This window comes from Leuciscus leuciscus, assembly GCF_965113295.1.
Source record: "Leuciscus leuciscus genome assembly, chromosome: 4".
NCBI lineage: Eukaryota > Metazoa > Chordata > Actinopteri > Cypriniformes > Leuciscidae > Leuciscus > Leuciscus leuciscus.
Genome location: NC_138728.1, coordinates 28,398,321 through 28,425,518, shown reverse-complemented (window position 1 = coordinate 28,425,518; position 27,198 = coordinate 28,398,321). Strand labels below are relative to the sequence as shown.

The 27,198-nt window shown below is 39.6% G+C and overlaps 1 protein-coding gene across 1 annotated transcript; it reads left to right on the top strand.

Moving 5' to 3' along the window:
• The first annotated feature begins 952 nt into the window (after positions 1 to 952).
• On the top strand, positions 953 to 26,887 carry LOC309496367 (chymotrypsinogen B-like). Its single transcript, XM_082166361.1, has 6 exons — positions 953 to 1,029; positions 7,750 to 7,770; positions 7,875 to 8,037; positions 8,611 to 8,879; positions 8,996 to 9,135; positions 26,424 to 26,887. The coding sequence occupies exons 1-6, from the start codon at positions 975 to 977 to the stop codon at positions 26,703 to 26,705; spliced, it is 930 nt and encodes a 309-aa protein (XP_082022487.1). The 5' UTR covers positions 953 to 974; the 3' UTR covers positions 26,706 to 26,887.
• Positions 26,888 to 27,198: the final 311 nt, after the last annotated feature.

The window sequence follows — 27,198 nt, the reverse complement described above, 5'->3', positions numbered from 1 at the left end:
TCCAGAAGCCATATTTGAGCACACAGACATACATGTAGATTCCTTTAAATGTTAAGGGGGAGATTAAAAAAGAGAAACTGGATCTGTGAATTCTTACAGAATCACAATTGAATTCATATATTGCTACTCAGTCAGAATCTTATTAACCTGGAGTCCCAGTCTCTGTCACAGTAATCATATATGTGATGTTTTAGGTCTATTGGCAGACATCCATTTAAAATGTAGGCAATGGCATATAAAGAACCTTTTTTCCAAATCCACTTTCTCAGCTTGCACTCTAGTAACATTTGTGTGGTCCAGGTAGCTTTGCATAGAAAATGGTTGTCATTTGCAAGGCTACTTTTACTTTCATACTTTAAGTAGATTTCCAAGCCTTTACTTTGTTACTTTTACTTGAGTAAAGAAGTTAAATCAGTACTTCTACTTTTACTAGAGTATTTTTTAACACAAGTATCTGTACTTCTGCTTGAGTACGGGAAGCGAGTACTTTTGCCATCTCTGGGTAAGGATAATAAATATACATACACAGTCTGATATCTTTAACTTTGAAACCTTTATTTAAAAAACAACTTCTTTCAAAACAGATTTATAACACTTCTTATAAATTTAAACAAACTCATTTTAATCAACATTTCATTTCAAATGAAAGTCCTGACAAGAAAGTAGCACATTATTTAAATTGTTTTGCTCTTGCTTGCCTTTAAATGGGGGTAGAGTTCCTGATATAATGTCACTTTTTGAAAACTGCAGTTATTGCAGAAAGTGATCTGGTTTTTACTGGTTTTAAGTGGTTGGTCCCACCCACATCCAAAACAATGAAAAACCTCCAAATAAGCTTTATGATTGAATCAGAGATTAACATAATGGAGGGTGGGGCCAGAGAACCACTGATAAATGTGGCAGTATTTACTTTACATCTCATTAAACCTGACAGTTGAGGAGACACCAGTAATATCACAGACCAGAAGATAAGGATGAAGATTAACACAGCTTTGTGTATTGCCGGAACCATACTTCTCAACATAGCAGGTACAATCTACAACATGAAAAAACTTGGATATAAGTTTAATGAAGTGTAAGCTCGCCCTCGATCGGCCCAAAACCGACATACGATCAGCGCGGAAGGTCTCTACGTGTTACTGTCTTTTCTCGAGGCAAAGTATTTTTTGATTAAATGCAATACATTTGAATATGTATTTTCTCGTTATTTCATAAATGAAAAGGTTTTAATGATATCTGTGCATCATTAAATGTGAGTGAATGTTTGACTATTCCTTTTAACTCTTTAATGAAAATAATGTCAAAGTCAGTTAGAATAATCAAATGTAACAATTTATTATGTCAGGTAAAAGTATCATGCCAATTTCATAATCAATTCAAAGATAATCGATACAAAACATCAAATGCTCTGGAATAAATGCTCTGGATCCAAAACCTTTGGATCTAAAGACTTGTGGTTAAATGCTTGAAATTGCGTTTGTATTTATCTTTTAGAAGCTAAAATATAGTTTTGACTTGTTTAATTTTATAATTTTGGTCTCTTTATAAATCCCACACTTTTAAAGCTGAAGTCGGCAAGATTTTTTTGATCATATTCACTGAAACCGACACGACACACTTGCTCCGACAGAACGACATAAATCAGCCGGTTTTAGAAAAAAAACCCTGCGCTTCTACCTCCACCTGGAGCATGTTATTTGTTTTGCAAAAATCCACCGCTCCCCGTTCTTCTAGTCCAATCAGCGCAGGGCTGTGTGAGATCTGACTGTCAATCACAGTTCGTGCACACGCCACAGATCCCCCCTCCCCCTCGCGCACGTTACAATATCAGATGCACACACCTGAAGTTCGCCGGTGTGTTGGATTGTACGAAGCGTGATGGCGGGGAGAAAATCTACTAACAAGCTTCCAATTCCTCGGGTAACAGCCAGAGCTAGGAGGTCCAAAACAACCAAGGAAAAGAAAATGATGCTTCGATGCTGAAGAGACGGCCACATTCACAGAAAATCTGGTACACACGCACTGACGTGCATGAACTCGATGGGAGGGTGCTCGGTGGTAGTGGGGCAGGGGTATGAGAGTTGTAAACGTTAAAAAACTTTTGGCTAAGTCCCCTCAATAGACATGCCGACTGCAGCTTTAAAATAGTGATAATAACAATAAAAATGAATAGTGTCCAAACGTTTGACTGTCTATTATATTACTGTTTTACGATTTTAAGTATACTGTATTTTATAATAATTGAAATATTTTAGCAAGTAGGTGAATGCATCAAAAAATACTTGACAAATGCATTCACAACTTTGCAACTATGTTATTGTACTTTAATACATAAAGCAGAGGTCTTCAGTCCTTCTCCTGGAGGGCCACTGTCCTGCAGAGTTTAGTTCCAACCTGCTTCAGCACACCTGCCTTTGAATATTCAAGCGATTCTGAAGAGCTTGATGAGCTGATTCAGGTGTGTTTGATTAGGGTTGGAACTAAACTTAGCAGGACAGTGGCCCTCCAGGAGCAGGATTGAAGACCTCTGACATAAAGTTATACATCCTTTCCATTCAACGTTTGGCCCGCAACAATAGAATAATAGAAAAAAAACATAGTTTAGTTTTTAACACCTTTTACATGACACTATTTCTTTTCATGGCCATAGGTTAAAATAAAACAAAAAATCTACAACACTATTTCAGTAAAAAACTATTTCAATCCTCCTGATGTTCTCTTTGTAGCATATACTTTCCTTATGTGGGCTTCTAGGTCGCTAGCACCTTTATTTGACACTGACACGCACTGCAGATCCCGACCGAAAAAAAAAAAAGAAAAAAAGAGAGAGTTGTGGAAGTATGGAGGACCAAACCTGCAGAAATTAAAAATGAATAAATGAATAAATAAATGAATAAATATGCAAAAAAACATTTATACTTTTATTTCCTTATTTTTGTATAATTATATTTTTTTCCACATTTATTTATGTATATATGTATTTATTTCTACATTTATTTATTTCCACATTTATTTATTTATACTAGGGCTGGGAATCGATAAAAAAAAAAAAAAAAAACGAATTAATTGCACAATTTGCTGTAATTAATTGCAATTAATTGGATTTCCCCCAATCTTGTAATCATCAATATTTAAACTTAGAATCACCTAATTAAATTAAACAACACACAAAGGAACAGAAAATAGCCCTATATTAAAATAATATTAAACATCAGTATATTATTCTTTTTCAATAATCAATCAACATAATCAATTAAACAGATAATTATTATTATTTTTTTTATTTTTTTTTTACTAATTATCCAAATAAAATATAGTCCTACAAAGCTATTATTACCAGAGCATGTGATCAGGTCATTTTACCATTGTTGCCCAGCATGACTATACCAGCTCAGTAGGGCTATTGCAAACAGAAGTCTAGGCTACTACTGAGAAATTTCACATTATTTGAGCGGACTTTGCTTTTCCAGTGCGTGATCGGTACATGATTCGAGCATTTGGGCCGTTAACGACAGAGCAGAACATTGAGCAGAGAGCGCAGCGCGCCGACACACACACACACACACACACACACACACACACACACACACACACACAACGGAGAGCGCGGCACAAACACGGAGCGGAAAAGACCCGCTCATGAGAATGAAACCTGATCGCCGAACACGGAGGGGCAGGACGGCATATTTTCGTCCTTTTCAATAGCAGCCGCAACAGGAAATCATTAAAACGAGGCAAAAAAAAAAGGTGCTGCGTTAATTGCGTTTTTTTTTTTTTTACGCGTGAAACATCTCAAATTAATCGCAAAGATTAACGCGTTAATTCCCCCAGCCCTAATTTATACATTCATTTATTTATACATGTATTGCTCTGTATGCTAATGAGGGGGGCGTGTTTTACCTCAGACATAGCAATCGAGCTCAGGGTGGCAGTGCTGTAGCTTTGAGGCCACTGTGACACCTTGTGGTGTGACCAAACAATACGCAAGAGGTTTGTGGATGTGACTTTACAGGTCATGCAGGGAATAAATGACTTAGAGATGGCAATATGGCCAAAATCTTATATCACAGTTTATATGTCCTTTAATATCACCCTAATTGTATGTAACTATATAGGTTTACCAAACATAGGCCTACTCTTAATTCCAGACATGGCCGTAAAACATCAGCAGGTCGAACAGAATGAACAGAATCCGCTGATAACAGACACTTTGACACGGAAGAGCGTCAAATTATCCACTATTAACCACATTTTATGCCATGCATTGTAGATCCGTACACAGAAGCTAACTGCATTTTTAATGTATCTTCCAAAAACAATGTTGACCGCAACAGAAACAAACTTTTCCATAAAGAGGTGATATTTCCGCAATAAATTGATTTCCTGGTGTATTTTTTAAAACCTTATTAAATAGTAAGCTATATGCATCATCATGTAGCCTATAAGTTATTAAGTTTAACTGATCAATTCACTACTATAGGCCTGTTACCAGTAAAATAAAATTAGTTTCAACAAAATCCATCTTTGCGCTGCAGATGTTGGACGTGCAGACGCTGACTCTGAATGGCTTTAGATATTATTTACACAGACTGTTAATGCAGATCCATGGATGCATTTATACTGCTATCACAAATGCATAAATAATGTTATGAGAATATTTTTTTTAATATAACATTTTGAATATTGAAAAATGAAATGATAGAATCGATTAAATTATTCGTTTAAATACGAAACTAAAACAGCCAGTAGGTGGTGCCAAGCCACCATCTTAACAAGTGAGTTCAATCATTAATTCAGACGAATCATTAATTAATTTGATCAAATATGCTACACACTCCATCAATGAGGGTTAGAAGAACTGCTGTCAAACATATAACATGATAGAAACATAATAATCACTGCACTAATAATCCAATAATAATTTTTTTTACATCCTTATGCATTGCTTTCTGTCAGGACTTTTACGTGCTTTAATTCAACTCAGTGAAGTGACCTCGACGTCCGGGTTAGCAGTAGCATGAGCCGTCAGGCAAGTGTTATTTAAATAAACTCCTGATGTACTTACAAACTTTCCACTGCCTCGTTTTATGAGTACAGAACCTATTTGTACAACTGTATAAGTTTGGTACCATTCTGGGCATTATTAGTGGGGTAATTTTTGAGATATTGAGAATATAGCAGCTTTTCAGAATTGTAAATTGTCAATAGCCTATTGTTTGTTCAATGCCTATTTTGAATGTAAATTGGTTTATTTCTCAAAAAAAAAAAAATCTTTATGGAAACTCTTTATGGAAAAGTTTGTTTCTGTTGCTGTCAACATTGTTTTTGAAAGATACATTAAAAATGCAGTTAGCTTCTGTGTATGGATCTACAATGCATGGCATAAAATGTGGTTAATAGTGGATAATTTGACGCGCTTCTGTGTCAAAGTGTCTGTTATCAGCGGATTCTGTTCATGTGTGCCCAGACATTTTAGAAATCACGACCTGCTGATGTTTTACGGCCATTTCCGGAATAAAGAGTAGGCCTATGTATGGTAAACCTATATAGCTACATACAGTTAGGGTGATATAATGGCTCGTTTCCACTGAGCGGTATGGTACGGTACAGTACGGCACGGTACGCAATTATTTCCGTTTCCACTGTCAAAAGTTGTGAATGGTACCAAAAATTCCAAATACCAAAATTCGTCTTGTGTATATCTAATGGGCGATATTTGGTCTCGTGAATCTATAATTTGTTCCCAGGCCAATTGTTTTGGCTGAGGGCTAAGTGAAGTTTCATAACTTTATATTTTTAAGCTATTTAACTTTACCGTTGTAAGGTTAGACTGGAGCGCTGACTTTTTATGTTTGACTGAATTGTTTGCATTATTTCTTATTGTATAGCTACTTGTACCTTTTACTTAGCCATTTTATAATGGCTAATATTGATAAAACTGAAATTTAACAAAAAGAGACAGGGTTGAGTTTTGCCATTTTTAATTTTATTACAGTGAAGATGATCAGAGTACAAATGCACATATTGCCTGAACCTTATTAATAAGTTTAATATTTTTATATTATATTTAAACGAAAAGATGCAGGGTTGAGTTTTATATTTCGTTTTGTTATAAATAGGCTAACGTTATGCATGCCGTGAATATAATCAGTGTTGCCTGAACCACATTAGTGTGGCTATAATGTTTAAGATTTCTTTAAATGAAAACGTTAAGAGGCAGAGTGGAGGTTTATAACATATTTTGTTTTATTGTTGCCTAAAATATACATACAAAGATAACCGAAGTTGCAGAGAGAGCTGAGTGACGCTTTCAAGAACGCGCTGTTCCATTTGCAGAATTACCGAACTCGCACCCTCATGAGACGTCTAATCTAGGCGCTTGTCTTCTTGTGACAAACAGCCACATGTTGAGAACCAAGAACAAGATCTGCTGCATGTCATCCATTGTTGTTTACTATGGCGCTTTATTCTTCGCGCGAAAATGAGGCTACACCACGCCTATCAAGTAAGGGTACTGTTGGCAGTGGAAACGCTAGCCGATTCATTGTTTACCGTCCGGAACCGTACCGTACCGTACCGCTCAGTGGAAACGAGCCATTAAAGGACATAAACCTCAATATAAGGTTTTGGCCATATTGCCATCTCTAAGTCATTTATTCCCTGCGTGACCTGTAAAGTCACATCCACAAACCTCTTGCATATTGTTTGGTCACACCACAAGGTGTCACTGTGGCCTCAAAGCTACAGCACTGCCACCCTGAGCTCGATTGCTATGTCTGAGGTAAAACACACCCCCTCATTAGCATACAAAGCAATAAATGTATAAATAAATAAATTTATAAATCAATGTAAAAATAAATAAATGTAGAAATAAATACATATATACATAAATAAATAAAAGTGGAAATAAATAAATAAATGTGGGAAAAATATAATTATACATAAATAAGGAAATAAAAGGAAAAATAGTCTTTTTATACTTAGTTTCTTTTTTTTTTTCTTTTTTTTTACATTTCATCGCATATTTATTCATTTATTTATTCATTTTTAATATCTGCAGGTTTGGTCCTCCATATGGAAGGCCTATACTTCATGTTAAACATATATAGCAGCAAAGACAACGTCGGCAGTATTGATGGCAAAATAGGCTACAGAATATTTCGTTCTATATTGACAGGTGTAATATTTGAAAATCGATCATTATTTATTTTTTAAATTACATATCTGCATTTATGTCAAAAACCTAGACTTTCAAACATCAAAATGTAATTTATTAATATGTATTTGTGTCAAAATGACATATAAAAACTTTTTTGCCTGGAAACGCTTTCAACACGCTTGCGTGTCACGTGAAAAATAGGCGTCGGTTCTATTTCTAGCCATGCACGCGTTTTGAGACACGCTTATAAGTGTGCAACCTCTTAACTCTTCTGTATATGAGATGCAGTTCTATTACGTAGCAGAAACACTGCCAGTGTGAAAGCATAATGTAAGCCTGCTGCTAATTCACATACACTGCATGTAAAACTGGCCTAATTTAGTTAAGGATTGTTACTTTATTCATGTTATTACTATGAAATAATTTTAAAGGAATTTTGGCTAAAAATCCATAAATACCATTATTCAGGTGAAGGTTTTTCTTGTTTTCATGCCAATGGTACGTGCCAGCACTGATGTAAGAGTTTAACAGTAACACTTTATCAGCTCTGTACAAATGACTGTCTACTTTGTCTTTGTCTACCCACACAGGTTCCCTCTGCCAGTTAGATGGTAAGTTGTCATAATGACCATAAAACTCTTGTTCCACGCAGAATGTTTCTTCTATGTCTGTGAGGCATTTTAAGGAATTCTCATATTACTTTTTCTCTCATTAGTATGTGGTCAAGCCCCCCTAAACAATAAGATTGTTGGAGGGGGGGATGCAAAGGAAGGGTCTTGGCCGTGGCAAGTCATCATTTATCTCGGGGAAAGAGGTTTATGTGGTGGGAGTCTAATCAATAAAGACTGGGTTTTATCTGCAGCTCACTGCTTCAGCACGTATGTTGGCATCTTAAATTAAGCTTAAAGGGATAGTTCACCCAAAAAATTAAAATTATCCCATGATTTACTCACCCTCAAGTCATCCTAGGTGTATATTACATTCTTTTTTCAGACGAATACAAAGTTATATATAAAAAAAAAAAGCCTGGCTCTTCCATGCTTCATAATGGCAGTGAATGTTTTTTTTGCTGTTTTGAAGTTCATCTATCCATCATAAAAGTGCATCTATCCATCATAAAGTGCTCCACACAGCTCCGGGGGGTTTATAAAGGCCTTCTGAAGCGAAGCGATGCGTTTGTGTAAGAAAAATATCCATATTTAAAGTAAAATAACTAGCGTCCGGCCAAACGAATATACTGGGCCCTATCATACACCCGGCGCAATGCAGCGTCATGTGCAACGGCCATTCGCTGCCATTCTAAAGCTTGGAAGAGCCAGGACATTTTTTAATATAACTCCAATATTCGTCTGAAAGAAGAATGTAATTTAATTTTTTGTGTGAACTATCACACTAAGATACAATTGTAAATTGATAATAGTGGGATTAAAGTAGACTTTCTCTATTTACAGATACGGTGTGTCTGACATTGTGATGTACTTCGGGCGTCGGAGCCAATCGGGCTCAAACCCTAATGAGACATACAGGACAGCGAGTCGAGTTATCAAGCATCCTGACTATGACAATCCCAAGTTTTCCAACGACTTAGCACTGATCCAGCTCTCCTCTTCTGTGAATTTCAATGATTACATTAAGCCAGTCTGTCTGGCGGCTGCTGGTAGTGTATTTCCTGAAGGTGCAGAGAGCTGGGTGACTGGATGGGGAAGGCTACAGCCTGAAGGTGAGTGAATATTTGCTTGTCAATTAACTGAACAAAAAGATTACTTAACCCTCAACAATTTACCTAGAAAAGTTTTTTAAAAGCTGGCAAAATATATCCTCTGATCTGTGTTAAAGGCCAGCGTCCTGACATACTGCAGGAGATTATGTTACCAATTGTCAACAACAGTGCCTGTTATAATGCTTGGGGAGGGTACATCACAAGCGAAATGATTTGTGCTGGATTTTTAAATGTGGAAGGGAAATGTTCATGTCAGGTAAGACATCAGTCATTCATTTTAACCCATTTTAATCTAAAGCAATTTACAAAACTACTGTCCAGTTTTCGGTCACCTGCACACTGACAACCTAGTTGCTCAGTTAAACTCTTAAAGTCTTTGCTCCACTGATCATGAACTCATACACTACTACTGTAAGCTAGCACTCGATCGGCCAAAAAATCCGGCATCCGACCAGCGCGGAAGGTCTCTACGTGTTACTGTCTTTTCTCGTGGCAAAGTATTTTTTGATTAAATGCAATATTTTCTCTCATGTATTTTCTCGTTATTTCATCTGACTCCATAAATGAAAAGGTTTTAATGATATCCGTGCATCATTAAAAGTGAGCGAATGTTTGACTATTCTTTTAACTCTTTAATGAAAATAATGTCAAAGTCAGTTAGAATAATCAAATGTAACAATTTATTCTGTCAGGTAAATGTATCATGCCAATTTCATAATCAGTTCAAGGATAATACAATAACATCAAATGCTCTGGAATAAAGAGAAAAGATGCAAACCTAACATGATGATACCAAACATGTATAATACTCTATGATAATTTTTCACATTTAACTATGTTTCAGACTTTTAGCTGAAACCGTGGTCCTTAGTGATTCATAAAATGCAAGTCAATGGCTACCATTACTTTGAGAGTCAAACAGCAAATACAGGCATGACAAAATGAATACCCGTGGCTCCTGACGATACATTGAGGTCTTATCTCAGCCTAAACGCTTAGTCTGTGCAAGAAACTGAACAGTATTTACAATATTATCACCTGAAGTCCATAGCTTCAGTGAAACGGTACTAAGCGTGTTTACAAGAGTGACGCAAAACAATTTGTTATTTTTTTTAGTGAACTATTTCACTAAATTGGACTGAACCTTCTGAAACAGTTTGCAGCTCGAGTCAGCACAGATCTACAAGTTACTCGATGACTCCAAATGAGTCACAGACAGTCACTCTGACTCCAAATGAGCTAAAAAAAATGGCGTATATGATCCTATGATGCTGGTTTTTTCCAACTCATTCAGTGCTCCAGTTACTCTAAATGTCCATTGAACTGAGAACAGTACGGCTAGTAGGGGTGTGAACCTACACTCGTCTCACGGTTCGGTTCAATTACGATTATCATGTCATCGATTCAGTTCAATTCGATATCACGATGCATCACGATGCACTGCATCCTCAATTTTCAATTTTACTTCAAAAGTGATGTGTGCGTGCACTCGCCTGTTCGGGAAGTCGCAGTGACAGAAACAGTGACATTCCACTTTTAAGTTTCAAGGGAGTAAAGCTATTTATGCCATTAAGAAAAATCGGTCAAATAAATTTTGCTTTAAAGAAATGTTCATTTAAAAGCAGCGCTCATTAATCAGTGTATTATGTTACCATTAAATATGCGCCCATCAACCGTCGCCAAGTCCGCTGTTGAAGGTGACGATCATCCACTTATAATCACGCGTAACACAGAATAATTGTAATTTGACCATCGGGTGTGGATACTTAAATCAGAGAAAATTATTGGGGCGGGTGGATGATTTGTTTTTGGCTGCGGATTCGGGTGAAGTAGTTGGAGCATTTTTTTTTTTCTCACCTCCCTCTGCCATTGTATGCTACCGCGACAAAGCACGTAAATAAATAGAGAGACATACTGCCAAATAGACAACTGAAACATACACTCACCTAAAGGATTATTAGGAACACCATACTAATACTGTGTTTGACCCCCTTTCGCCTTCAAAACTGCCTTAATTCTACGTGGCATTGATTCAACAAGGTGCTGAAAGCATTCTTTAGAAATGTTGGCCCATATTGATAGGATAGCATCTTGCAGTTGATGGAGATTTGTAGGATGCACATCCAGGGCACGAAGCTCCCGTTCCACCACATCCCAAAGATGCTCTATTGGGTTGAGATCTGGAGACTGTGGGGGCCATTTTAGTACAGTGAACTCATTGTCATGTTCAAGAAACCAATTTGAAATGATTCGAGCTTTGTGACATGGTGCATTATCCTGTTGGAAGTAGCCATCAGAGGATGGGTACATGGTGGTCATAAAGGGATGGACATGGTCAGAAACAATGCTCAGGTAGGCCGTGGCATTTAAACGATGCCCAATTGGCACTAAGGGGCCTAAAAGTGTGCCAAGAAAACATCCCCCACACCATTACACCACCACCACCAGCCTGCACAGTGGTAACAAGGCATGATGGATCCATGTTCTCATTCTGTTTACGCCAAATTCTGACTCTACCATCTGAATGTCTCAACAGAAATCGAGACTCATCAGACCAGGCAACATTTTTCCAGTCTTCAACTGTCCAATTTTGGTGAGCTTGTGCAAATTGTAGCCTCTTTTTCCTATTTGTAGTGGAGATAAGTGGTACCCGGTGGGGTCTTCTGCTGTTGTAGCCCATCCGCCTCAAGGTTGTGCGTGTTGTGGCTTCACAAATGCTTTGCTGCATACCTCGGTTGTAACGAGTGGTTATTTCAGTCAAAGTTGCTCTTCTATCAGCTTGAATCAGTTGGCCCATTCTCCTCTGACCTCTAGCATCAACAAGGCATTTTCGCCCACAGGACTGCAGCATACTGGATGTTTTTCCCTTTTCACACCATTCTTTGTAAACCCTAGAAATGGTTGTGCATGAAAATCCCAGTAACTGAGCAGATTGTGAACAACTCAGACTGGCCCGTCTTGCACCAACAACCATGCCACGCTTAAAATTGCTTAAATCACCTTTCTTTCCCATTCTGCCATTCAGTCTGGAGTTCAGGAGATTGTCTTGACCAGGACCACACCCCTAAATGCATTGAAGCAACTGCCATGTGATTGGTTGATTAGATAATTGCATTAATGAGAAATTGAACAGGTGTTCCTAATAATCATTTAGGTGAGTGTACTTCAGGCCATGTGTCCACCAAGGCATTTCTAGTCTTCTGAAAATGCCCAGCTTGATGTGCTTAAGAGCGCTTTGAAGGCACAATCCACGGAAGTAATGTGCTACCAGTTTCAGTCTGGATTCAGACCGCATCATAGCACTGAAACTGCGCTCGTTAAAATCACAAATGATTTACTTTTAGCTTCTGACCAAGGCTGTATCTCAATACTAGTTTTACTTGATCTTAGTGCTGCGTTCGATACTATAGATCACACAATACTCTTAGATCGACTACAAAATTATACTGGTGTTCAAGGACAAGCACTAAGCTGGTTCAAATCATACCTATCTGACCGCTACCATTTTGTCTATTTAAATGGAGAAAAATCGATCATAACTCCAGTAAACTATGGAGTGCCGCAGGGATCTGTATTAGGCCCTCTGTTATTTTCAATATATATGATGCCACTTGGAAATATTATAAGGAAACATGGAACTAGTTTCCATTGTTATGCTGATGACACTCAAATATATATTTCATCACGGCCGGATGAAAACGCTACATTTTCCAAATTGACAGAGTGTGTTAAAGATATAAAAGATTGGATGACGCGTAATTTTCTTTTATTAAATCCAGACAAGACAGAGGTAATACTTATCGGTTCAAAAAACCGCCCACAAAACCTCGCACAATACAACTTTAACATCATAGGATGTCCTGTTACTTTATCCTCTACAGTAAAAGACCTGGGTGTTATACTCGATTGCAACCTGTCTTTTGAAAATCATATTTCTTATGTTACAAAAACAGCCTTTTTCCACCTTAGAAACATTGCTAAGCTACGTAATATGCTATCAGTTTCTGATGCAGAAAAGTTAGTTCATGCATTCATGACCTCGAGACTGGATTACTGTAATGCTTTATTAGCTGGTTGTCCTGCATCCTCAACAAACAAGCTACAGTTAGTCCAAAATGCCGCCGCTAGAGTTCTTACGAGATCAAGAAAATATGATCATATAACACCGATTTTATCATCACTGCATTGGTTACCTATAAAGTTCCGTATTAATTACAAGGTATTGCTACTGACTTATAAAGCCCTAAACGGCTTAGCTCCAGTCTATTTAACGGATCTTCTATCGCCCTATAATCCATCGCGCTCTTTGAGATCACTAAATTCAAGGCTTTTGGTCATACCTAGGATATCCAGAACCACCAAAGGAGGGAGAGCATTTTCACATTTGGCTCCAAAACTCTGGAATAGTCTTCCTGATACTGTTCGTTACTCAGACTCGCTCTCCCAGTTTAAAACTAGATTAAAGTCGCATCTCTTCAGCCAGGCATTCATATAATCCTACAGTTCAAACTACAATCCGGCCTCTATCCAATGCCAGAGGAGAACTGGCCCCCGACTGAGCCTGGGTTCTCCCAAGGTTTTTTTTCTCCATTAACCCTCTGGGGACCAAAAACGCGCCCACGCGTTTTGCTCGGTTTTTTTTTTAGCAATGAAAAATAAACACAAAATGCTCTGTTAATTTTGATCTTTCATTTTCGTGTAATACATCAATCGATCCTGTTCAGTTTTATTTTTTTTCTGTATACTCACAATACAAATAAAGTGTTTTGCTTTTTGACAAATAAAGAAAAACTAACATGATGCTATTTCTGCCTTCTCTCTGTCAGTAAACTCCCATTTGAAACGCGTTCGAAAATTATCTATAACTCCGCGAAAATTCAGTCAAACAGGCAAACAGACCCACGGGCATAAAGCTTGAGATCGCAGCTTTTAAATGAAGTAATTTATATAAAAAACAAATATTATCAGCTTCTGTAATCTGTATAAAAAGAGAGCGACTCCAGTCGAGCTCATTACGAGCCATTCAAAAGTAATTTGACCACGCCCCGGAGAGCGCGTGCTATTCAAACGCAAATTCTGAGAACCATTTCAGTCTGTGAAACGCCCCCACATCAGCTGTAAACAAAGAGGCATAATATAGCCTACCTTATGGAGAAAATTTTCCGTGCTGATATGAGGAGCAGATCCCGCTGAGGAGTGAGGTAGGCTAAGTTATCCTTTCTCAAGTGTTAATGTGGAATAACGTTATGGAATAACGTTGTAGGCTTATGTAAACAAAAAGATGAATCGCGTTTCTATAATATGAATCGCGCGTCTATTTGTAAAGAGTGTTTAGCCTAAATATGAATCGCGCGCCTGTGTGTGAAAGAATAAACTGCTTTTACAGTTACAGTTACTGCGTTACAGTCAGGCGAAGTATGAAAGACAACATTTTGTTGACTAGATTTGGGTACAGTTTTTACTGTAGAATATACTGTCACATCAAATAAGCTTTTCTGCTCATATATATAAAATACTATTTTGTCAAAAATAAAGTCATAGACTAAGATGTTCCAATGTTGGCTATATTCAAACTAATGAATACATATGATAAAATGTAGGCCTATAATCTTTTTTTTTTTTTTTTTACAAAGAAAGAGTACTTTTTTGCAGAAATATTGCTGAAATTGTAATTATTGTTGTAATTGTAACCTTTTTAATAAAATAGCAAAACATATTTACAAGATAGATGTAAGCAAAATCTTAAATGGTCAATATAAGTCTTCTTCAAAATATGTATTTTGTCCTTGCATTGTGGCTCAGTCAGTGTCACACCTGAATGAATGGCTAATTATGCAGAGTCATTATGCAGAGTGGGTGGGACTAAGGTGTAAACTACTCCTCCCCCTCGCATATTGGCTTTCCAAGCAAAACCTGTTTTACACCATTTAAATCAATGTAGGCCTATTTTTTTTTGTGAACGATAAAGCAAGACTATTTTCACATAATTTTGAAGCTAGAACTGAAAGGGACAACATCCATTAGTCAAAAGTCTTGTGGGCACATATTTTGTATGAGTTTTGTGGTCTTATTTCAGCAACTTTCATTTTTATTTTTTAAAATAACCACGCATAAACATTATTCTCTTAAAAATACAAACATCTACATACATGTTGCTCGCATATTATGGTAGGCCTGTTTGTGCTATATAGAGTGAATTTACACCTTTGCCATTAACATGTTTATAAATAACTGAAAAAAGCACAAATGTCAGAGCATGTCAGAACATCTCAAGGGCCCCAAAAACAGCTTGGTCCCCAGAGGGTTAAGGCACCTGATGGAGTTTTAGGACACCATTAGGTCACTTGATGGAGTTTTTCGGTTCCTTGCCACTGTTGCCTTTGGCTTGCTCAGTTGGGGATATTTTGGGGATATCTAATTTAATTTTATCAATCAATAAATTCCTCTTGAAACAAACTTTGTTGTATTATTTTAATTTAATACTGTGAAGCTGCTTTGATGCAATCTGTATTGTGAAAAGCGCTATACAAATAAACTTGACTTGACTTGACTAGTATCTTATTTCACAGATAATTAATTTTATGAACAATTACTGATCTGCAATATTAACTTCACCTCCATTATTATTTATAGTCGACAAGGATGTGACAGTTGGCCAATGTGGTCTTTGTCCTCACCCATCCTCCACTGTGATTGGATGGCAGAGTAAAAACTGACAGTGACAAGTGCTGCGTTTTACCCATAGACTGTTTTAAAAAAAAAGATGGACTATGCATCTCACTGTAGGAAAATAAAGCCAAAATGTCCCTGAAATGGCCGCTGTCATATTGTGCTGATGACATCATTTGGAACCAGAATCTGCGCAGTAGAAGCTGCATTATCAAGGTCCCTCCCAAACTCCTGTAGACTCAATCACAAGCCTATCACATCCTGTCTATGTTCAGTCATATGTGCAGATGTATGCATGTCTACCTATGCAGCAGCATGCATTTATTGGCTTGTCTTGCCTATTTCTCTTATCACTTATGAAATTTCAAAAAATAAATTTCTTTACAAATGTATAGCAATAGTTATGGAAGCCCGTTTCCGCCACATTGAGTAAAAAAAATAAAGATTCTTTAAGTCATAATAATGAGAAACGTCTCAGGTTACGACTGTAACCTATGTTCCCTGAGAACAGGGAACGAGACACTACGTCAGAATGACGCTATGGGGAACGCCTCAGGCGTGACAGGTGTCTGAAATAAATATCAACTCACGTCAATCATGTTGACCGGCGACAGCCCGTGAATCATCAGCTTGATTAACGCGCGACCTGGATGTATAAAGGGGAGCCTTGCACACATGACAACATCCTATCATCTGAAGGGACTGTTGCAGGCAGGCCCCGAGGCATGGCAGGAAGACGTAGTGTCTCGTTCCCTGTTCTCAGGGAACATATGTTACAGTCGTAACCTGAGAACTCTACACTACGTCAGAATGACGCTATGGGGAACGATATACCAACGCCACCATGCTAAGGGGGGTGCATGCCCTCAGGTCACACTGGGCTGTCAGTGACAGCACTCCCTACCGGTCATAGCCCAAGCTAATGAACCAAGAAACTGCCAGAACATAGTTAATGGGAGTATATCTGGGCCAGCTCAAAGGCTTAGGACCACAGCTTCCAATAGAAGGGGTCACTTGTAGGGAGTGTGGCTAGGGGACCCAAGGGACCCCCAGCCAGTCACTATTCAGGGGAGCGTGCCACCTGAAATACCACCAGGCTGGCCTGGTGATCTATACTAAGACACACAGTCTGGCCATAGCCTGTCTGTCCGAGACAGAGCCTCTGGAAGTTGCCTTGGATAAGGCATCCAGAAACCAAAGGCCTGCGAAGCTGGCAGAAACCATTCAGTTCCGGAACACAGAGATGGGATCTCCCGGAGAGTGTGACTCATACTCAGGAAGGCCTGTGAGGCCTGTAACCTGGCGACCACAATATGTGGGAGCTCATACTTAGGAAGGCCGGAGAGGCCTGAAACCTGGTGACCACAGTAAGTGGGAGCTCGTATTCAGGAAGACCGGAGAGGCCTGTAACCTGACAGCCACACAATGTGGGGCTACCTTCAGAAAGGCCTAACGAGGCCTGTTACCACAAAATGTGGGAGATAGCTTGAAAGGGAGGCGCCTGTCGTAAAACATTGCGACAGCAAGACGCATCTAGAGTGGGATTCGAGGTGAAGAACCGGAGTCTGAGCCACGTAAAAAAGGGAATGAAGCGGAAGCGCATAACCCTTACAGTAAATATGGATTTTAGAAAGTAAACGAAACGGAAGTGCGTGTACTAATGCCAGTCCGAATCCAGGAAGGCCTGGTGAGGCCTCTAACCTGGCGACCACAGTATGTGGGAGCTCATACTCAGGAAGGCCTGTGAGACCTAAAAGCTCGTTTACAGGAAGGCCGGAGAGGCCTGTAACCTGACAGCCACACAATGTGGGGCTACCTTCAGAAAGGCCTAATGAGGCCTGTTACCACAAAATGTGGGAGATAGCCTGAAAGGGAGGCGCCTGTCGTAAAACATTGCGACAGAAGATGCATCTAGAGTGGGACCCAAGGTGAAGAACCGGAGTCTGAGCCACGTAAAAAAGGGAATGAAGCAGAAGCGCATTACCCTTACCATAAATATGGATTTAAGAAAGTACACGAAACGAAAGTGCGTGTACTTATGCCAGTCTGAATCCAGGAAGGCCTGGTGAGGCCTCTAACCTGGCGACCACAGTATGTGGGAGCTCATACTCAGGAAGGCCTGTGAGGCCTAAAACCTGGCGACCACAGTAAGTGGGAGCTCGTTTACAGGAAGGCCGGAGAGGCCTGTAACCTGACAGCCACACAATGTGGGGTGTAACAATAACGACTCGGGGTAAATGTGAATTAGCTCAAGAATATAGGGAATTTTGGCAATATTAATATTTATGACTCATGGTCATAATTCATAAGTCGCATGTACATTTATTTTATCAATTATCGAGATTACCTTGTTCTGTACTGTCTGATCATTACAGTTAAGAAGGGGGTATCTCTTTTCAAACTCCAAGAAAGTTTTATCTTCTGGCCGCGAATATCAAACTTTCTGAGTTTATGAATTAAAACTACTTAAGGTAGTCAATATCGAGCTTGTAGCTTAGATCTTTTACAATTTCATTGACTTTATAAGGTGGGTTTTCAAACACAGAGACAATTAAAAGTATACATGGGTTTATTAATAAAAATGGCACACACTAGAGATTATATAAACTACAAACATAAACGTACGTAAAAATGCAAACAAACGAATAAACATTTAACCGAACAAAAACATAAACATAGCGTGATCAGAATGAAAATGAAATGAAAGGAAGAAAGATATAGAGGGAAGATAGAGGGTAACTTAAATCACAGACCTAAGACCTGGACACCTGAAATCAGCGTTTAGAGAGCGTTACGTTACTTGCAAGATTCTGTGTTCTTTCAGTGTGGTGCTGAAGAGGGGGCGCGCGTGCGCGTGTCCGGCTGGTTTGCGTCTAGCTTCGTCTTCTGGGTCATTTCGCAAGACGATGTAAAGGCTCACTTGAATTTAATGTTACCGGAAAATAAGGTTCATCTCCCGGGATGGGAGAGGTTTACAGTCTTTGTTGCAAAGGACGCAGCTACGACTCGAACATGTGCTCGCTCGATGGAGAAGGCCAGGGCCTCCTCCAGATGTTCCTTTGGAGAAGCGCTGCGCCGAGGAAGAGGGTCCAGAGAAGTTGGATGAGTTGAGAGGGAAGAGAGAGGGAGAGTTACTGAAGGTCTGGACTTTTATCAGTGTCCCATGTGCCGTCCCCTCCTTCGTGTAGGACGAATCAGCTGTCGAGATTTTTCGAGCGGGAAGATTCCTTTGTCCGGTTAGACACGCCCACTCGAATGAGTCATGATTGACTTTAACTTGAGAGGATTTTCTCCAGACATATGAACTTATAAAACAATGCGCATCACTGAATTCTGCTATCGGAATTCAACTCCGTTAGCTGGAGAGGATTACAGAGATATCAAAAATAGAATAGAGGCTTTGTAGCCATGCAAAGATACATTATTATGCATTTGTATAGGCAATAGCAGTCCTATTAATGTTACAAATAGGACATATGCTTTCCTATGGTTTACACACACCTCTTAACACACAAATATATATATTTAGTACATTTAAGAGTGACTTTATGGGTAAAAGTCCTTTTCTGTAGGGGGTTTCTGTTTCAAAGTCCAGAGTGTGTTTGTGTGTGTGTGTGTGTTGGAATGTTGCGACCCTGTTATCTCATGCATAGGGCTGGATAGCTCTGTGGTCAAATTTTATGACCTGCCAATGAGCTCGGGTTACGGGATGCGATTCTACTGGGAGAACATTCTTCAAAAATACATTTCAGATCAAAACACGCGAGGATCATAACTATATGATCAAAACAACATTAATCACACATACATACAGGAAGTTCAGATACAAGTCTGAGTTACACACATTAAAAGTTAAACACCAAAGGATGTTGGTGTGTGTGTGTGTGTGTGTGTGTGTGTGTGTGTGTGTGTGTGTGTGTATGTGTGTGTGTTCTGGGATGTCACGAGTCTGTGAAGTTGTAAAAGTCACAGGGAGTCCGCGCTGGACTGGGGGGGTGACAGACACCCCGGCGCTGGTGAATTATTCCGTGGGGAATTATTAACCAGCGCTGTTTGGACAAAGAAGATGTGTTCAACATCACATGATTCACTTAATGTGAAAAGCAGATGTCATTGTTGCTACAGGGGCTACCTTCAGAAAGGCCTAACAAGGCCTGTAACCACAGAATGTGGGAGATAGCTTAAAAGGGAGGCGTCTGTCGTAAAACATAGTGACAACAAGACGCATTTAGAGTGGGACTCGAGGTGAAGAACCGGAGTCTGAGCCACGTAAAAAAGGGAATGAAGCGGAAGCGCCTAACCCTTACCATAAATATGGATTTTCGAAAGTAAACGAAACGAAAGTGCGTGTACTTATGCCAGTCCGAATCCAGGAAGGCCTGGTGAGGCCTCTAACCTGGCGACCACAGCATGTGGGAGCTCGTACTCAGGAAGGCCGGTGAGGCCTGTAACCTGGCAACCACAGCATGTGGGAACCCATGATCAGGAAGGCCAGATGAGGCCTATAACCTGATGGCCACAGTATGTGGGAGCTCACATTCAGGAAGGCCGGTGAGGCCTGTAACCTGACATGTGGAAGCTCATAACCAGGAAGGTCTGGTGAGGCCTATACCCTGGCGACTACAGTATGTGGGAGCTCATATTCAACCACAGTATGTGGGAGCTCATACTCAGGAAGGCCTAGTGAGGCCTATGACCTGATAACCACAGAATGTGGGAGCTCATATTCAACCACAATATGTGGAAGCTCACATTCAGGAAGGCCTGGTGAGGCCTCTGACCTGATAACCACAGTATGTGGGCTCATATACAGGAAGGCCTGGTGAGGCCTCTGACCTGATAACCACAGAATATGGGAGCTCATATTCAACCACAGTATGTGGGAGCTCATATTCAGGAAGGCCTGGTGAGGCGTCTGACCTGATAACCACAGTATGTGGGAGCTCATACTCAGGAAGGCCTAGTGAGGCCTATGACCTGATAACCACAGTATGTGGGAGCTCATTCAACCACAGTATGTGGGAGCTCATACTCAGGAAGGCCTAGTGAGGCCTATGACCTGATAACCACAGAATGTGGGAGCTCATATTCAACCACAGTATGTGGGAGCTCATATTCAGGAAGGCCTGGTGAAGCCCCTGACCTGATAACCACAGTATGTGGGAGCTCATTCAACCACAGTATGTGGGAGCTCATACTCAGGAAGGCCTAGTGAGGCCTATGACCTGATAACCACAGTATGTGGGAGCTCATATTCAAGAAGGCCTGGTGAGGCCTATAACTTGATAACCACAGAATGTGGGAGCTCATATTCAACCACAGTATGTGGGAGCTCATTTTCAGGAAGGCCTAGTAAGGCCTATGACCTGATAACCACATTATATGGGAGCTATATTCAAGAAGGCCTGGAGAGGCCTATAACTTGATAACCACAGTATGTGGGAGCTCATATTCAGGAAGGCCTAGTGAGGCCTATGACCTGATAACCATAATATGTGGGAGCTCATTCAACCATAGTATGTGGAAGCTCATATTCAGGAAGGCCTAGTGAGGCCTATAACCTGATAACCACATTACTCCTTGACAGTCAATTCCTGGGAGCTCACCTCAGGGAGGCCCAAGCGCTGTCCGGTTGCAAAATGGGGACTGTCTGGTCAAGGAGGCCTGATAAGACCTACTACCTGACCATCGAAGAAATCTTTAGATTTACTCTCTTACCCACAACATTTTGCCCCAGACTCTAAAAAAGGAGACGTGGTCTGAAAAGAAACAGAAATATGTTAATTTCACATTTTACAAAAAGACCAGAATTACACCTGCTCTTTTTGTTCACTGCTCATCATTTTAATTCCTCAATTAAAATGCAGCCAAAAACACTGGATAACGCGATCTGGATGATAGGCTGAATTACTAAATATCTAACTTCTTAAAAGTCAGATAAAATTCCATCATTTTAATTCATAGAATTAAGTGCAGCCATAATCACCAGACAATACTGTTTTAACATTTATACGTTCTCGTAATCTACACACTGCCTCGGCAAGCGCGAGAAACGAGCCGTTAAAATATATTTGGCTTTCATCCCTCGAGAATAAAGTCAACAGGTGCGAGGTTGAAACATCCGACAGCGCACGGATTTTTTCTTTCTCATGCGCGCCGAGATATTTCTTAATGAAGACTGCCAGCACCCTCAGGAACTGACTGTGAACGCCTCGTACCCAAACAGTATTGTTTCACAGATCGCGCGCACCAAGGGGCTCAGATGCTGAACCCTCCTCCCTCGAGAAAAGTGTCCGACGAGAGCGGAGCTTCTTTAAATGAAAAATGCTCACAGTTTGCACAAGAGGCCTCCCGCGCGCTTCAGCGATATTCTCAAAACAGACAAACAGTCCCTGAAGACGAAAAGATGTTGTCATGTGTGCAAGGCTCCCCTTTATACATCCAGGTCGCGCGTTAATCAAGCTGATGATTCACGGGCTGTCGCCGGTCAACATGATTGACGTGAGTTGATATTTATTTCAGACACCTGTCACGCCTGAGGCGTTCCCCATAACGTCATTCTGACGTAGTGTAGAGTTCCCTTTCGAAAGGGAACTTTCTCATAATTATGACTTAACATCTCATAATAATGAGAAACTTTCTCGTAATAATGACTTAACATCTCGTAATAATGAGAAACTTTCTCGTAATAATGAGAAACTTTCTCATAATAATGAGAAACTTTCTCGTAATAATGAGAAACTTTCTCATAATAATAACTTAACATCTCGTAATAATGAGAAACTTTCTCGTAATAATGACTTAACATCTCGTAATAATGAGAAACTTTCTCATAATAATGACTTAACATCTCGTAATAATGAGAAACTTTCTCGTAATAATGAGAAACTTTCTCATAATAATGACTTAACATCTCGTAATAATGAGAAACTTTCTCGTAATAATGACTTATTTTCTCGCACTTCTACGCATGCGCAAAGCAGCGGAGCAGAAGGGCGTGCCGCACTAGCGACATCCGCTGGTCAAAGCCGTGTAAATTAATTACAGCAAACATGGCACGCTCTGCAGTGAATAACATTAATGATAAATGATCAATATATGAGACGGGCTTCCATAGCTAGATAGTCTTTTATTCATTTGTAATATTCATTTGTATTTTTGTGTATGAACAAGCAGCAACACAGAAGGGTGATCCATGGATTTCAAATAGATGGAGGAATGATAAGACAGCACACCTTTCCAAATCTGTTTAAGAACACTTATCTGGAAATCTGTGTAAGGGTCCGTTCATACAGAACGCGCTTTTTCATTGCTTTTCTAGGCATACGCGCACTAGACGGACGCTCGCTCGCTCTTCTGCAGCGTCTCGCGCATGACACGGCGTTCTAAAAACGCGGCGCTCAATTGAAAAGAAGTTCAGCTTTTAAAAACACGTCTCAAGACCTTGCGTTTTCCCCCATTCCACTGCCCACTTATGTTTAAATGTCCCCAAAGTCATAAACATCTTAAAGGAGCATTTCACCCATGGGAACATTGATCTTTATTGAAAGTGGGTCATATATGTAGTCGAAATGTAAAATAAATTTTGAATTTGGTGCCTTCTTGGCCGAGGAAAGAAAGAAAGTAACTTCAGGACGCATTTGTATGAAAGACACCAACTCCCACAATGCACCACATTGCACAGCTGCGCAAGCCACTCCCCCTAATCCAGAAAGCGCATATCTGCCTATAAGAGAAATAACTCTTCCGTCTACAAGGCTAGCTACCACCAGAGCTTGAAATTCATTTCACACAAAATGTCTAGTTAGTTGGCGAACTCATTAGTGAATTACTCTTCATTTGTATTTCTTTCGAAGTGGTGAATTATTGCATTGTAACGTTACCTGGATGTTCAGTCAGATGCGGTGCGAAACTAGGATAGTTCACAACACAAACGTCTGTGTCCTCGTCTGATTCACAACACAAACGTCCGTGTCCTCGTCTGATTCACAACACAAACGTCCGTGTCCTCGTCTGATTTACAACACAAACGTCCGTGTCCTCGTCTGATTCAGAGATTTCATCCAGGAGAAGTTGTCATTGTTGAAATTCTTTGCCGCAGACGGACTCTATCTCCGTGTTCGTAGCGGTTCGTAGTTGCATAGTGAGATCACCGGCGCCACCAGTCCGCCCTAACTCGAGCCAGTCCGGGCTCCTCGTCCGCGGCAGGCAGGTCTTCTGCTGCCTCGGCTGCTCTGCGCTATAATGCGGCTTGTAAAGGTAGCCACAAACACCTGATTCGAGCATCAGACTTCCGAAATCCTCTTCTTCTACATCATATTGAGTAACGTTACCCTCCGCTATTGTCATATCTTCACATCTGGCTCCACAGCGCCTGTTAGCTTAGCTTCCAAACAAGATGGAGGATATTGCTTTTAGTTTCAGAAAGTCAAGTCCCACCCACTGATCTGTAATAGGCCTGTAGCGTGAGCGGTTCCCGCCCCCTGGGAAAGATGAGGAACGAGTGTCTGTAGTCTCTACACTTTTCAATGAAATGTGACTTCCTGCTTATTATGACGCAAAATGATGATTTTTACGTCATAATAAGCAGGAAGTAAAACACTTAAATCCTTATTTCTCCCATCTCAGGGAAAAATGGATGAAAAATCCACATTTATTATAATATATGACTGGGTTTCTAACAATACAAAGCTTAATGCAAATGGGTGAAGTCTCCCTTTAAAGGTGATTTCTGTATTGATATCTTCCAGATGAACCTGCACATCAAATATCCTAGATAGAAGCATCTGCAAAATATGTGTTATATTAACACACATACCCATATATTTTATGAAGATGTTACACTTAAACTTGACGAATAAATGTAACATTCCAACTTTAATCTGATAGTTTTGTAAATTCATGTAACAATTTCCATCGCTGTGCACAAGCAGGCGTCCTTCTTTACCATGGTAACCGTCCTGCTTCTGCATTCCACTTTCACATTTTATCGTGCGCATGGAAAAGTATGGAAGATATAGGTCTACTGATGATGTTATTTAATGATACTAGTACAGATTGCACTTAGTAGATCACACTGACTTTAATGAAAACAACTGTTTTGCAGAGCGTGCCATGTTTGCTGTGATGCATTTACACGGCTTTGACCAGCGGATGTCGCTAGTGCGGCACGCCCTTCTGCTCCGCTGCTTTGCGCATGCGTAGAAGTGCGAGAAAATAAGTCATTATTACGAGAAAATTTCTCATTATTACGAGAAAGTTTCTCATTATTATGAGATGTTAAGTCATTATTTCGAGAAAGTTACTCATTATTATGAGATGTTAAGTCATTATTTCGAGAAAGTTTCTCATTATTACGAGATGTTAATTCATTATTTCGAGAAAGCTTCTCATTATTACGAGTTGTTAAATCATTATTTCGAGAAAGTTTCTCATTATTACGAGATGTTAAGTCATTATTATGAGAAAGTTTCTCATTATTATGAGATGTTAAGTCATTATTACGAGAAAGTTTCTCATTATTACGAGATGTTAAGTCATTATTACGAGAAAGTTTCTCATTATTACAAGAAAGTTTCTCATTATTACGAGATGTTTAAGTCATTATTACGAGAAAGTTTCTAATTATTTTGAGATGTTAAGTCATTATTACGAGAAAGTTTCTCATTATTATGAGAAAGTTTCTCATTATTATGAGATGTTAAGTCATTATTATGAGAAAGTTTCTCATTATTATGACTTAAAGAATCTTTTTTTTTTACTCAACGTGGCGGAAACGGGCTTCCATAAATAGTCTTCCTTCCAGCTGTTGCACATCTTTGCTCCAAAATCTAAATCTAGAGCGGTTGGGAAAAGCTGTGCAACTGTACAGCTTTATTTGGCATTGGCTGTACAGCCTGTAAATTATCTGGTAAAAAATGTATTTCATGTATGTTAGATGTGCAGCAGCAGCAGCATGTCTTACATGTTCACAGGAATGTGTGTGAATGTATTGGCAGTAGCAAATCACGGTACTCGGTAACAGCAGTGTAGCCGATCTATTCCGCAAGACCAAATACATTAACATTGCCATTCCCATTATATGCTAATATCTACTATCATGCCAATCTCTCCGAGACAGAAATACCTAGTTCTGGCATGAAACTCTAGATAGTGCAGGCCGATAGGTCCATAACTCAATTTGGTAGCGATCACATTGTTATCTACATAGGGCAGCTGTTGCGGTATTATTATGGTAGTATTTGATTTGCTGTTAGCAGTCTTCAGTGCGCTTTCAGAAACCCTCCACCCTCCCCAGCTCCACCTGTATAGTTCTGCTACAGGGTTATTTCATGAATGTTACATGTGCAGCAGCAGCAGCATGTCTTACATACACACAGCAATGTCTGTGAATGTATTGGCAGTAATAAGTCTTGGTACAGATCTATTCCGCCAATACCAAATACATTAACCATGCCAATCTCTCCAAGAATTGCAATGACAGAAATAACTAAATTAAACCAAACGTGTTCGGAAAACGTACTTTTGAACATATGTCATCATGGTAAGAACTACCTAAAATGACAGAAACCATCTTTGGGAAAAAATTTGATTTTTTTGTTTGGCTCAGGTCCCATTCGTTTACATGGAGAGGAAAGGGACCTATACTGCAGCCAGCAACCAGGGGGCGATCAAAATGTTTTGGCTTCACTTTTCAGGATGTGTGCGGCACACTTGGTTTGACTCAAAGTCTAACATTTTGGGCTGAAAAAATCTTTGGTGGACACACGGCTGGCATACTTTTACCTTTCGGCTACACTGTTGCATACTTGTGTCTGTAACAGTTGTTCACTGTATATTGTCAGAAATATAAATGCTGAATGTTTGTGAATACAGGGAGACTCTGGAGGTCCATTGGTCAGTAGGAACAGCTCCCGGTGGATTCAGTCCGGCATTGTGAGTTTTGGTGCAGAACAATGTGATGACCCCAGATATCCCACTGTGTTCGCCAGAGTTTCTCAGTTCCAGAACTGGATCACATCTTCCATTGGCAGCAACCCTCCTGGATTTGTTGCATTCAACTCCAGTGGATTCAGTTCACTCAACCTCCTTTTATTTACCATTTCTCTCACAGTCTCCATCATTCCTTTCACATTCTTCCAATATCTCTCTTCCTAAAGATAGTTTTCACAGTAATTCTAAGGGTTCTTTGATGAAGAGGATCAAAGGGTTCTTTGTGCTGTTCATGCTCTCACACATAGATGAAAAGAGCAGTTATACTGTTATTTTTGGTCATTTATTTTTTATCTTTTCAATAATGTACTATTCTTGAAAAGCTATCCTATTGACATTATAAGGGCATAAACATGAAATTCAGCATGCTTGTGTCCTCTGAGATTCAGGATGTTTGCATAACTACTTGAGATCGACTGATCTTGTTTGTTTTATAACAATACCGGTTATTTGTATGTTTATATGTCTGATAACCGATGCTTAACTGAAATAGGGTCTGAAGCTCTGCAATGTGATCAGGGATACTGGCTGTTGAAAATGTAATCAATTACCATGTTGTAATCACACTGTTTTAACAAAATAAATACAAAAGAAGGAACTGACATGGGGAAGGTTCTCTCTCTCTTCAAAATCTTTTGTAACATAATAAAAAAAAAAC

Coding starts and splice junctions, on each gene's coding strand:
- LOC309496367 (XM_082166361.1), top strand. CDS start 975: ATGAAGATTAACACAGCTTTGTGTATTGCCGGAACCATACTTCTCAAC. Junction 1,030..7,749: donor CATACTTCTCAACATAGCAG/GTACAATCTACA, acceptor CTACCCACACAG/GTTCCCTCTGCCAGTTAGAT. Junction 8,038..8,610: donor GCAGCTCACTGCTTCAGCAC/GTATGTTGGCAT, acceptor CTCTATTTACAG/ATACGGTGTGTCTGACATTG.